Source organism: Erpetoichthys calabaricus, chromosome 11 (assembly GCF_900747795.2).
Source record: "Erpetoichthys calabaricus chromosome 11, fErpCal1.3, whole genome shotgun sequence".
Classification (NCBI taxonomy): Eukaryota; Metazoa; Chordata; class Cladistia; order Polypteriformes; family Polypteridae; genus Erpetoichthys; species Erpetoichthys calabaricus.
This window is the reverse complement of record NC_041404.2, coordinates 156,275,737-156,288,480: the sequence shown is the minus strand read 5'-3', so window position 1 is coordinate 156,288,480 and position 12,744 is coordinate 156,275,737. Positions and strand designations below refer to the sequence as shown.

The window sequence follows — 12,744 nt, the reverse complement described above, 5'->3', positions numbered from 1 at the left end:
AGCTGTGATCATCCACAACAGGTAAATAGATGTAACAAAAAACAGATCAAAACAAAACTGGCTCAAAAATAAAAATGGTTCAGCCACCATAAGCCACATTAATCTTGACTTTTACCTTGGTAATATTAATTAATCAAGGAGCGCTTTAAATACTAAGTTTTATATTGAGAAATATCTGCCAGACTAACAAAATATTTTAAAGAAACTGAAAAAATAAAGAAACATCCAAGTCTATCCCACATTCTACTGGGTTTTATTACTGTTTCAAAAAGAATGCATATGGAAACTGTGTCCTTCCATTTTCCAACCCTATGATGCCACGAACTTCAAAGAGTATGTGTGGAAGGCCTGCAGAGCACAGCTATTGTGTTACTGTAATGCAATTCCCATCTTCTCTCTCACACACACACACACAATAAGATATTCAATGTCCTTTCACCATCTACTGCTAGCCAAGCAGCATTAGAAATTAAAAAGACTGCTAATGCTATTTCAGGGATAAATTTCCCATTTATGCTACTAGGGGGTTTGCAAGACTATTACATTAGAGATATTAACAAAGACAGCTGCTTTTCATAACTTAATAAAATATTCTATAAAGGACAAATAAGATAACAAAAAAAGCAATAAAATGTTGATGTGCTGCACAAAGCAATGAAATGAAAGCAACCAAAAATTGAAAGCTTTCATGGCGTAAACATTTTTTAAGTAAAATAAGCATTTAACTGGGGCAGCATGTATGCTGTGTCTTGGGGTTTAGTCCTCTTCCTGGACAGTATCTGTATTGAATTTGCACATTGTTCCCATATCTGAGTTGGTTTCCATTTGGCAATTTGACTTTCCTCCCAAGGCACCAAAGATGTGCAGATAGTTAACTGTATTAGTGCCAGTGAGTGTAAGCTTGGGTGTATGCATGACTGAGTCCTGAAAAAGACTGCCAACACATCCAGCGTTAGTTCCTGCCTTGTGTCCAATGTTGCCCAGATAGGTTCTAGCCAAAGCAGTGCAGAACTGGACAAAGCCAATGCAAAAATATGGATGGAATAAATTTGAAAATAGTAACCAGATTTAATTATCAATTTTTTCAGTCAATTAGAGATAATGCCACTTGGTTCACATAGCTGAGATGTACACTGTCCAACTGTCTTTGCCATGATGGAATGACGTATTAATCAAGATCAAAATAAAAGATGATTCTGTATATTGTATGCCACAACCTTAATGAATCAGCATGGGGCCCACCGAAAATTCTACCATTCAGTGGATACAATTGCCACAGTGGCAGAATAACCCAGAGACCATCTGCAAGCATGATGCTTTCGTGACTCTTAAGCAGCTAAAATTTTAAACAGTTACTTCCACAAAATTATTCCTCACATGTCCTGCTCAAGACTTTTGTTAAGAATTCAGCTGAAGCATACAATACAGCTCGCAATATGGCATTACCATGAAATCATAGGTTTCAGAGAGAAGAGTAGATATTCACATCTTTAAAATGGAATATTTCATAAACATTTAACTAGGAAGGCAAGCAAATATAACTACAGTTGAAAGAAATGAAAATCCTAAGAAACTAAAAATAAACGTTTTTCTTTGTAATCAATTTTGTTTTCTTTATTAACTAGGTGCTAGACCTAACATGTAGACCTTTATATAGGGAATAACTAGGGCTTACCGAGTATTATTTATTTAAAAAAACAGCTAAAGAAATAATTAGGCAGTTAGTGGTGTCTTTGAACAACCAATATCCATCTTAAATTCTCAGTAGCTAGGTTAGGTCTTTAGTCCCATGATGACCAGCAACTCCATAGCAAGTTTTTATCTGGGACCCCCTGTATTTCTATTAAGTCTCTTTACAGATTGTTGGCATGCTTACCTTACGTAAATAGCAATATAATACTAAAGGTGCCGTATCCAGGAAGTTCAGCAGGCATCTCTGATAAGATTGTGCTTTGTCTGAAATTTTTTAGCTTCCAGGCAATCTAAGGGATTAGTAGAGTATCATCTCCTGACGTGTGTTTACACATGTCACAAAAAGACATCTAAACCACTAAATATCCAGAAGGCACAAAGGGGGACGAGGGATGGGCTAGGTACAAACATGCTCCCTACTCTCCTATCATATTTTAAATTTATATTTTCTTATTAGAATGAAGGAAAGCACTTGTAAGGCTACAGTAAAATTTTATACCTCTACTTTTTTTTCCATTTAATTGTGTGAATTGTGAAACTGGCTCTAAACCAAAGCAATTTACAGGTTACAACAAATGCATCTCTACCTTACTTATAAATTGAACAGTACAGTAGTGAGTTCAGAACCAGACGCCTTACACTTTCTGCTCCTTTGTCTTGGCCACTAGGCCATCACACTGCATGATTTTCTTTCTGCTTTCCACTCAACTACTTGTGAGAGACAAAACCTCCCACTGGTTGTGCAGGAAAGGAATGTGTGTCATCCCATTAAAATAAATGCTTTTACACTTTAATACAGCAGAATTTTTTAATATATAAAGATTGTGGTAAAGATTTCAGAAAGACATTCAGCAACATAAAAACACATGCCGACTTATAATGGTAGGATGCAGCTGATGACTATTTCCTCTGTATTCATTTTGCTTAACACTAGAATTACCAGAGCCTACGAAAAAACTCGTATATCCGGCCCACCTTAAATCGCTTCTTAAAACCTTTCTCACCTCTCCGCCAGCGTCTTTTGTCATCTAAATGTACTGATAAAGACAAGCTGCCAGCAGCTGGCTATTCCATCCCCCCCAACGACTTAGAACGTAAACAGGCTTTTCCCAGCTCTTGCCTTGATTGATTATCTGGGAGTGAAGTGGAGTTTTAGAGTAGAAATAATAGATTGTTATTTGAAACACACGCATTTCATATGTGTTGCATTTTTACAGTAATCTGTGTAACCACATTGTTAAAACAGAAACGTGTTATATATTCTAGTAGCAATTGACAAAATGTAGGCATAAACTATATAATGTATGAAGCCTGAAGTCCAAATATCAAAGAAACACTTTCACAAAAGGTACAAAAAAAAAGCCACCGCCAAAAAAATCCGCCTTAGTGTGAGACATTGATATGAATTAACTATCACTGCTTCCGTGGCGTAACAGTATCAGTCGCTGACTGGGAATCAGAAGGTCATGAGTTCGATCCTGCACAACTCCCATTTGAGAAGTGTTCTTATTTTCACTATTTTAGAATAAAAAGATACATTTGATTCCAGTCTGTAACAGCTGGTGTAATTTATGATATTTGTAAAGGTTAGCTTTATTTTTTTAAAATTCACTTTTCATTGTCTCAGTCGCGGTCAGCATCCATCCCTACCGCCCCCCACCTGACACTGCGGTTTTTACATAAAGACGCGCTATAGTTCTGCAGTGTATCACGATACATACGACCGCGTGTTTTTTTCCCCCAGTATTGCCAGTCCCCACGTGTTGCTGTATGCTGTTTCTTTTGTACTCCAGGACATGCAGAGGAAAGCATAGTAAACAGCAGTAACTTCAGCGCTATATGCAATCATCAGACACTCCCCATCTGATGCTGTTTTCACATAAAGACGCGCTAAAGCTCTGCAGTGTACTTGTGACTGCATTGTCGTACCAATGCTTGCGAACTGAAGTGTCTGCATGCACTTTTCGTGGCATTATACGTGTATTTTTTGAGCATGCCCATGTAGCTCAAACACAGGAACATATGTTGATGTAAAAGTATAACAAAACAAGTGCACTTTTATTCAAGACTATAACCGAAGAAAAAAGAAAGCAAGTTACAGTAGGCGGTTGATATGACAGCTTGCGTGGTGGAATGCTAAGAACTGCTGATTTCCATTCTGTGCTATATAACTTAACATTTGAATCTGATGATTGCATATAGCGCTGTCTTGTTTAGTGTGCGCAGGAACATGCAGGTGGCCAGTTGCTGAGTGCTACAACGCACATTTTAAAAAAAGAAAGAGACAAATATATGTGACGTTTTGAAGAAATAATTTTATGACGCAAATAGTACCAATCAGAAAACATCGTCGAAGTAATGCAATATTATTTGAAAACGAACAGCGTCAGGTTGGGTGTGAAGTTATACTGGCGCTGTTTGAGTCAGATCAGAAGCTGAATAAACTGAAAAAGCTCCTGTTCTGACTCTAAGTAAAAAAGCATGAATTAATCAACAGAAATAACCGCGATTGACATTTTAAAGTTAACGATTTACAGTGCATGCCAATTTATAAATTCAATGTCCGTTTGAGGAAAAAAAAACACTTTCTTCAAAGCTGGGAATCGAACTTGCGTCTCTGTGGCACAGTAAGGCAGTGGTGCTCCAAGTCAGCAAACTGTCCTTATAACTTATTTTTTTCAAGATCCATAACACACAGACAGACAGAGCACTGCGTAATACAGAGACAGACAGGCAGAGATATACAAACAAACAGGGAAGGCACATGTACTGAAAGAAAAAGCACTGAATAAGCTCACCCGCTCTAACATCACCCCTCCCCCCCGATCTGACTCTCTAAGTAACAGCGCAAGTACAGACACAAATCAAGTGCATGTGTGTACTGTATAATATTAACAAAAAGAGCAGCTTACTACTAAAAACGGCAAATATAGGAGTGAGTGGGGATCGAACCATTACACTTGGTTTGCGTCTGTACTTGCGCTGTTACTTAGAGAGTCAGATCGTGGAGGGGTGATGTTAGAGCGGGTGAGCTCATTCAGTGCTGCAGAAACAACGCACATGTTGATTTTTTTTTTTCTTTCAGTACATGTGCCTTCCCTGTTTGTTTGTATATCTCTGCCTGTCTGTCTCTGTATTACGCAGTGCTCTGTCTGCCTGTGTGTTATGGATCTTGAAAAAAATAAGTTATAAGGACAGTTGTTCATGTTAATTGCAGTCTCAATTGTTAAAAAAATATTTTAAAAGGAGCATCCCACATGAAAATATAACGATCTCATTAACTGACAGTGCATACCAATTTACAAATTTTATGTCCGTTTGAGGTTAAAAACAAAAAAAAAGAAGTAACACTTTATCCCCAGCGGGGAATTGAACTCATGTTTGTGAGGTAGAGAAAAGCTACTCGGTCTGAGAAGCAAATCTTAGCGCGCTACACCACGGAAATAGTTATATGGTGTGTGAAGCTTTTGTGGAAGTGTTTATTTGATCTTAGGAACTCGGGCTTTACACATTCTACATTTTGTAACATTTATTACTAAAATATGAAAAAGTTTCTGTTTTAGCAATGTGTTTACACAGATTACTGTAGAAACGGAACACGCATGAAATGCATGTATTCCAAATAGCGATCTATTATTTCTATTCTAAAACTCCAGCAGTTCAGTCACTCCCAGATAATCAAACAAGCCATGAGCTGGGAAAACTTAGTGAACGTTCTGCGACGGTGGGGGATGGAATAGCCGGCTGCTCGCTGCTCCTCTTAATCGGCACATTTAGAAGACAAAAGAGAGGTGAGAACGGTTTTAAGGTGGGCCGGATCTACGAGTTTTTTCGTAGACTCTGGTAATTCTAGTGTTAAAGGGGAAGTTTGATATTTTTTCAAGTCAATGTTACTTCTTCATAAGCATGGTATATATACATTTGCCATCTAAAATTGCATTCTAAAGTTAAGAGTTTTCAATAGGGTTAGGGTTAGGTTTAAAAACGTACCTTGCCCTCACTGCTGTTTACAATGGACATGGGGCATCACCAGAAAAATAAAAACCTGCAGTTGATGCAGTTTCATTATAAGAAAACATGCCTTCTGTGTTTCTGACAACAAAATGGATGTGGATATAATCATTTTACTGCATATTCCTGGTACTATTTTTCTTGTGGTAAGTATATGTGTTCAATTCACTTGTGTGACTTCTCACATAAATATGGAAGTAAATCAAAATAAAACCAACCATGTTACACAAAAAATTTACTGTGATTTGGTCTTTTGAGAGGAAACCACACCCTTTGGGATAGGGGTAGAGAGATTTTTGCAGAAGGCAAACTCTGAAGTGGCATGCACAGCAGGTCTTTTAAAATGGCTGAATTGGTGTTTTTTTGTTCAAAACATGGTTAAACTACTTTACAATGTTTATGTAATTGCAAAACACTGAACAATACTCAACAACCATTCTTGAATGTGTTCTGCAAGTTTTTATTTTACAAAGATTCTCCATCGGCCTCCATAGTAAAGCACCAATAAATTTATACAAAATGCTTAATTTTAGAACATAATTTCACATAGCAAATGCATATATGTTTGTGAAGGAACAACTTTGACTTGAAAAAAATACCAAAATGTATCCTTTAAGACACACACCTACATGCACACATGACCTCCTTTGCTGTGCACGAAGGAGGCCAATGATACTTAAAAATACAAGTAATTTTTTACAAATGAGACATTCAGTCTGTTAAGCTTTTTTGTTAAGCAATCACTAAGGTGTTATCCAGCCTGGTATACAGAGCTGCCCCCGGGGTCCACTACACGCCTTGGTGATCTGTTCGATTCCAACACTGTTTGCATACATTCTATCCCATATTTTATAAAGCACACTTTACCACTACTTACAGCTATGTTTACATTAACGTCACTTACAGATCATAGTGCTGGTTCCACTTTGGGTCTAATGTGCTCTTTACTGTATCAGTTGAGTGGCATTGACCTGATCCATCAACTACTACTTTGGCAAAAGGATCTGGTAACCCTGTAAAAACAACAACGCGGGTGAAAAGAGAATGAACAAAATGCTTTTTCATTATTACATTACAAAATTTACACACATTCTAAAATACAATAATCAAATAAAGGAATGTACTTACTAAAGAAATCTTTCTTTGCCAGGTTCTTGGCACATAAAACTGTAAAAAAAGAAAAAAAAGAAAAAAGATGAATAAATAAGTAGAGAAAACATTTAAATTTCTGTCTTCTACAAAGTCTGCATTTTGCATTTCTGTTCATTTTTACTCTTCAACATGAAATGCCATTTTGCAATAAATTACTACAGCAAATCATGCTCTCTTATAGTCAAAGCTTTAAATCACACACATTAAATCCTACACACTTTAAACACTTGGGACTTAACATTGTGCCTAAAGTCTGCCTATTTGATTCAAATTATACACACACTCCGCTTTAAAAGTACACAGACAAAAAGCAGAACAGACAAGGGTACAAATGTTACTTGTGTACAGTAGTGACCAAGTGACAACATAAACTTAACACAATAGGAAATAGCATCTGGCCTTCTCTATTAACCCCTGACTGATACTGGTTGGATTTCAAAGAGGCTCCAATCACATTCTAGGTGTATAAAAATACAACTCCTGTTAAAAAGTAACAAAACTTGTACTTCTTGAGAAACTTTATGCAAGACAAAACAAAACAAAAAAAAAAAAAAAAGTATAAATCTGAATATTTAGTTTTCATACCTGCTTATAGTAGTAAAAATATCCGCAGCACTGACTTAAAGATAGGAACTCAATGTGAGCTGGATTTCTAGTTAAAAGCCAATTGAAATAATATGGCGACCAAACCAACTTCCCGTTTGTGATTCTGCCAGCACCATTCTTTTCATTTCTACGGTGGGCACATGAATGTACTGGGTAAACAATACGCAAAGTATATGAAGACCAACAGTGTAAACCATTAATCTAAGGACCTAAAATTGAACTTTCATGAAACTCAATAAAACAACAGCATCTTATTAGATTACATAAAACACAGTATTGAACAACATTCCAAAATACTGTTTTATCTCCTAATGGCGGACTGTTTTCCAAGATTTTTTCAGGTAAAGACAACAGAAGTTTCAAAATAAAGATATTACACTCACTAATCATTCACTCTATACTGCACGTTTATTATCATATGAAAGTAAGAATTTCAGTGTACTCTGTACGTGTGACAATAAATCACCCTATAAATCTATCATCTTCTATGTATTTTAGAAAATCATACTCCTCTTTGTAAATTTAATAAAATTGTATACATACAAAATATGACCGGACTGTAAATGTGTGAAATATGGGAAGAAGCCGGAAACCACAAAAAACAAGATAAACAAGTCAACGTTTCACAGAAAGTAAACCAATCATAAACTTAACATAGGCCACCAAACAATTACTTCAACCATGCACATGTAAATCCACAAGAAGTCTTAAAGTAATATACCTCCCCAAAATGTTCTTTTTTACGCATTAGTTACCTATTGTAGTTTGTAGAGATGATCAAGAATTTTTTAATCCTATGTTTCATGAAGAACAGAGATACAAAAAAAAAAAAACTTTGACAGAGCAGATGTCAGCACTGAACAAAAGCAAACAATATTTACACATCCATGAAAAAACCTGACATATTTGTGTTGCATAATCCACATGTGAAATCGCCCAGTCATATGCTGCAACATCCCAAGTACATGTATCTTTATAAAAATATTGCTAAATAAGTCATTTCCAGAAAATGCTCTCATGAGCTAAAGCATTTTCAACATCTAACCAATGCACAGATTTTATTGAAAAAGGCAAATAAAATGTCTAGCTACATTATAAAAACTGCTGAATATAAAATCAAGGGGCATTTTGTACAGACTACATAATGTACTAGTGAGACCTCATCTGGAGTACATCGTGCAGTTCTGGTGATCACACTACAAAAAGAAAAAAAAAAAAGACACAGCAGCACTTGAATTTTTGTAGCGGAGAGCAACCAAGTGCATCCCAGCACTTAGAAATGTTGTTCTGCCGCATAACACCGCGAGTTATATCTGTTTAGTTTTAGTAAGAGTAGACTGCATGGAGACTTTATTCAGATCTTCAATTAAATGGCGAATCGCATCCTCTAGGACACCCGTGGAAATTAAGGAGATTTACATTTTGAACTGAAGCCAGGAAGAACTACTTCATGCAAAGAGTCATAGGAATCTGGAACAAACTATCAAGACACAACAAGAGTAACATGACTATTTTTCCCCTCCAAGGCCGTTTAGATATTGTTTGCTGTTGTCCTACTTTGGTCACCATAGACTTCGGCTCTATCAAAAAGTTTATCTCCATTCTGCATGAAAACAATTTCTCAGCTATCATTACAAACTAGAAGTAGCATTAAAAATAATTTTGGTGGAGTACTGTATTCCTTTAAGACCTTTTACCACTAAATGGCCAAGATCAGGTGAAGAAATGGGACACAAAGACAATTAAAAAACAGTTTAAATCTTTGTTTACACAGGTGGCACCATAAGAATGACATGTACGTCTGTGCAATTCAAAATGAACTTCAGGAGGCATGGGTGATATGATAGCCAGGAACATAAATAATAACTGCAATAATAACCGAGACCTTAACAGATGGACTGAAACTCTGTAGGAATCAGTTAGTCATAATTAAACCATAAGAAGAAACTACACAAAAACATATTAATTATAAACATTTAATACTTCAAGATAATAACTATAATTTTGATAAAAATACACTGCTCAAAAAATTAAGGGAACACTTTATCATCACAGGCTAACACCAAGTCAGTTAAGCTTCAGGGATATCAATGTGTCCAGTTAGGAAGGACAACCTGTCAATCAACTTCACTTGCTTTACTGTAAATGAAAGTGACAGCAGGTACACAGGAGAGGCAACAGCAAGGCAACCCCCAAAAAGGGAATGGATTTGCAAATGGTGGCCACAGACAATTGCTCTCTCCTCATCTTCCTTGACTGAATCTTCTTTAGTTTTGCATTTTGGTATTGTCCTTGTCACTATTGGTAACATGCGGCAGTACCTGCAGCCGATTCAGGTTGCACAGGTAGTCCAGCTCCTCCAGGATGGTACATCCATACGTGCAGTTGCAAGGAGGTTTGCTGCGTCTCCCAGCACAGTCTCAAGAGCATGGAGAAGATACAAGGAAAAGGGTCATTACATGAGGAGAGCTGGAGAGGGCCGTAGAAATACATCAACCTAATAGCATGACTGGTATCTGCTTTTTTTTATGCAAGGAAGAAGAGGAGGAGCACTGCCAGAGCCATACAAAAGGACATCCAGCTAATAACTGGTGTGCATGTTTCTGGCCAAACTGAAGGGTGGCATGAGGCTCAGAATTGTTGTAGTTGGACCTGTGTTCACAGCCAATCACCATGAAGCTCGATTGGCATTTGCCAGAGAATACCACAATTGGCAGCTCTGCCATTGGTGCCCAATTCTCTTCACATATGAGAGCAGGTTCACACTGAGCACATGTGACAGATATGAAAGAGTCTGGAGATGCCGTGGTGAACATTATGCAGCTTGCAAGATCATCCAGCATGACCAGCTAGGAGGTGGGTCAGTTATGGTCTGGGGAGGCATATCCTTGGAGGGTCACATAGACCTCCATGTGCTAGGCAAAGGTACCCTGACTGCTGTTAGGTACTGGGATAAAAATCTCAGAGCCATTGTCGGACCTTTCGCTGGTGCAGTGGGCCCTGGGTTACTCCTGCTGCAGAACACTGCTCGGCCTCATGTAGCCAGAGTGTGTAGGCAGTTCCTGGATGATGAAGGCATTGATACCATTGATTGTCTCGCACATAATCCAGACCTGAATCTAACTGAACCTCTTGTACGTTATTTATCTGTGCATCAGAAGTCGCCAAGTAGCATCAAAGACTGTCCAAGAGTACACTGATGCCCTGATCCAGCTCTGGGAGGGAATGTGCAACTAGGAGCTACTCAGCAATGCCATGCAACTTCCAGCACAACCAGTGCAACATGAACATTTCAGTCATCACTTCTTTCCCCTTTACAGTAACTAATATATGAAAACAGAATTAAAAAAACTGAAATCTTGCAAGAGACTACAATTAATTCATAATTGTGGGCCAACTAAGTGAAAAAAATGTTCAATGCATCCGTAAACCTGCTATAATCAAGCAAATTTACACGACACAGCATTAAATACACAACCAATCAGGGAAGCATTTAAACAAATAATATCACAATAAAACAACTTGATAAAATCAAGGGCAAAGCTATTATACATTCTATTTCTGAAGGGCACTACATAGAATGGATTATTTTTCACTTCTTGTGGATACTGTCTGGAAGCCATATAACCTTCAAAGCAGTGACTTTGTATGACCCACCAGATAGAATTCGGAAATGGAAGCTGAGCAGTGGGTTACACTACACTTCTCAGAGGGCTGGCGGCATAGCACGCATGAATAAAAACAATCCAAATCAATAAATCACTAGCTTTGAAATGACAAGACAGAAATCTAGAGAAACAAAAAATATTGTATTTATGAAGCTTCTTAAAATAGTGCAGCCTGCTCTGCTGAACTTGCTTGTATTAAAAGAGGGCATGTGGAAGCACAAAGAAAATAAATGACAAAAAAGAATGCTCTTTTTGAGAAACTGCTACCTCGCTTTAAGTGGTTATTAAAATTATAAAGGCAAGAGGCCAAACATGAAGAAATACTTAGGCAAAAGGAGAACATAGTCTATCGAAACCAAGTGCATCAAGTGTATCAGCATGCCATGAGAGGTTCAGAGAAGAGCTAGCATCCTGTGGTCGTACCAAGAAAAATAACCACTTCTGTCATATGTTTCTTGATAATCATCTTGGGAAGTATACAGGATCGTAACTTATACTTCCAACCACCATCTCACACCCGAGTGAAAAGTAACGTCAAAATGTCTCAGTCATGTTGTGTAGTTCAGTGTGAGAACACAGCCGATGATTACTTCTAATATAAGCAATGCAAAGTTCTGTGATGTACCAGCAGTCTCCAGAATTCACACATTTAACTCACATTGATGATGATGATGGATCTTTATTACTCCCCAGGGAGACATTTGGCTTTTAAGAGAACCTATTTAAATCAATAAATACATGGATAAATACTTCATATATACACAGACTATGGTCTGAACACACACCAGAATGACAAGACAGACAGACTTAGCAGCCACAAGTCACAGTAAGGCATTATGCAGACGTATCATACATATAGTTGCATGCTGAAAATGTCCCAAACACATTTTAACTGATATGCTGTTAAATAAACCACCTCTGGAAAATCCTCCCCAACATCTCCCTTGTAGACTGTTAATTTTTAGCAGCGGCCTTAAAGTATACTTTTGTTAAGCTGGATTCAGACTCAAAAGGGATTTAATTGTGATGTTGGTGGCGTATAAAAACCCCCAGTTCATGACATCACATCACACTTTTAACAGCTGAAAGCATAAGAAGTTTCACTTTTATGTGGCAAGTGAACATTGCAGTGAACTGGACCAAAACATGAGTTCTGCCTCGGTTCACTGCCCTCTCAGCCTTCTATAGCTACATGAATTAACACAGCCACTACAGGCTACTACAAAACCACTTTAGTGCTATCAAATTTGATGCCATAAGTTAAACTGCAGAAAACCTTAATTACGGAATCTAAACCCTCATTTAACTAATAGTCTGATGCTTGCTGAAATTAAAGACATTGTTTCTGTTTAAGATCCTGCTAACTTGTAATATACTGAGAGTAAAAAGCAGTAATTACAACAAGTTGTTCCAACCCAAAAAATGCGATTTTTATTTAGCATCATCAATAGGAAATTTTATATATAAAAAAATAACAAACCACTGTTTGTTTATATCAAATCCAGCTACAGTAGTTAACTATCTTCAAGGACAATGGCATACAGTATATGAAAGTCAGACTGCACCTCTGGTGACCAAGTGACCTCCAATAGCACTGACAGACTGCCAGTGTCTC

The 12,744-nt window shown here is 37.4% G+C and overlaps 1 protein-coding gene across 3 annotated transcripts in view; it reads right to left on the bottom strand.

The window, feature by feature from the left end:
• smurf1 (SMAD specific E3 ubiquitin protein ligase 1) overlaps positions 1-12,744 on the bottom strand; it is an 85,749-nt gene that overhangs the window by 25,176 nt on the left and 47,829 nt on the right. For all 3 annotated transcript variants that reach the window (XM_051934125.1, XM_028814395.2, XM_028814396.2), the window contains 2 exons: positions 6,832-6,870; positions 6,608-6,716 (listed from right to left, as the gene is read on the bottom strand). In XM_051934125.1, coding sequence (XP_051790085.1) covers positions 6,608-6,716; positions 6,832-6,870 — 148 coding nt within the window. The remainder of the gene's footprint in view (positions 1-6,607; positions 6,717-6,831; positions 6,871-12,744) is intronic.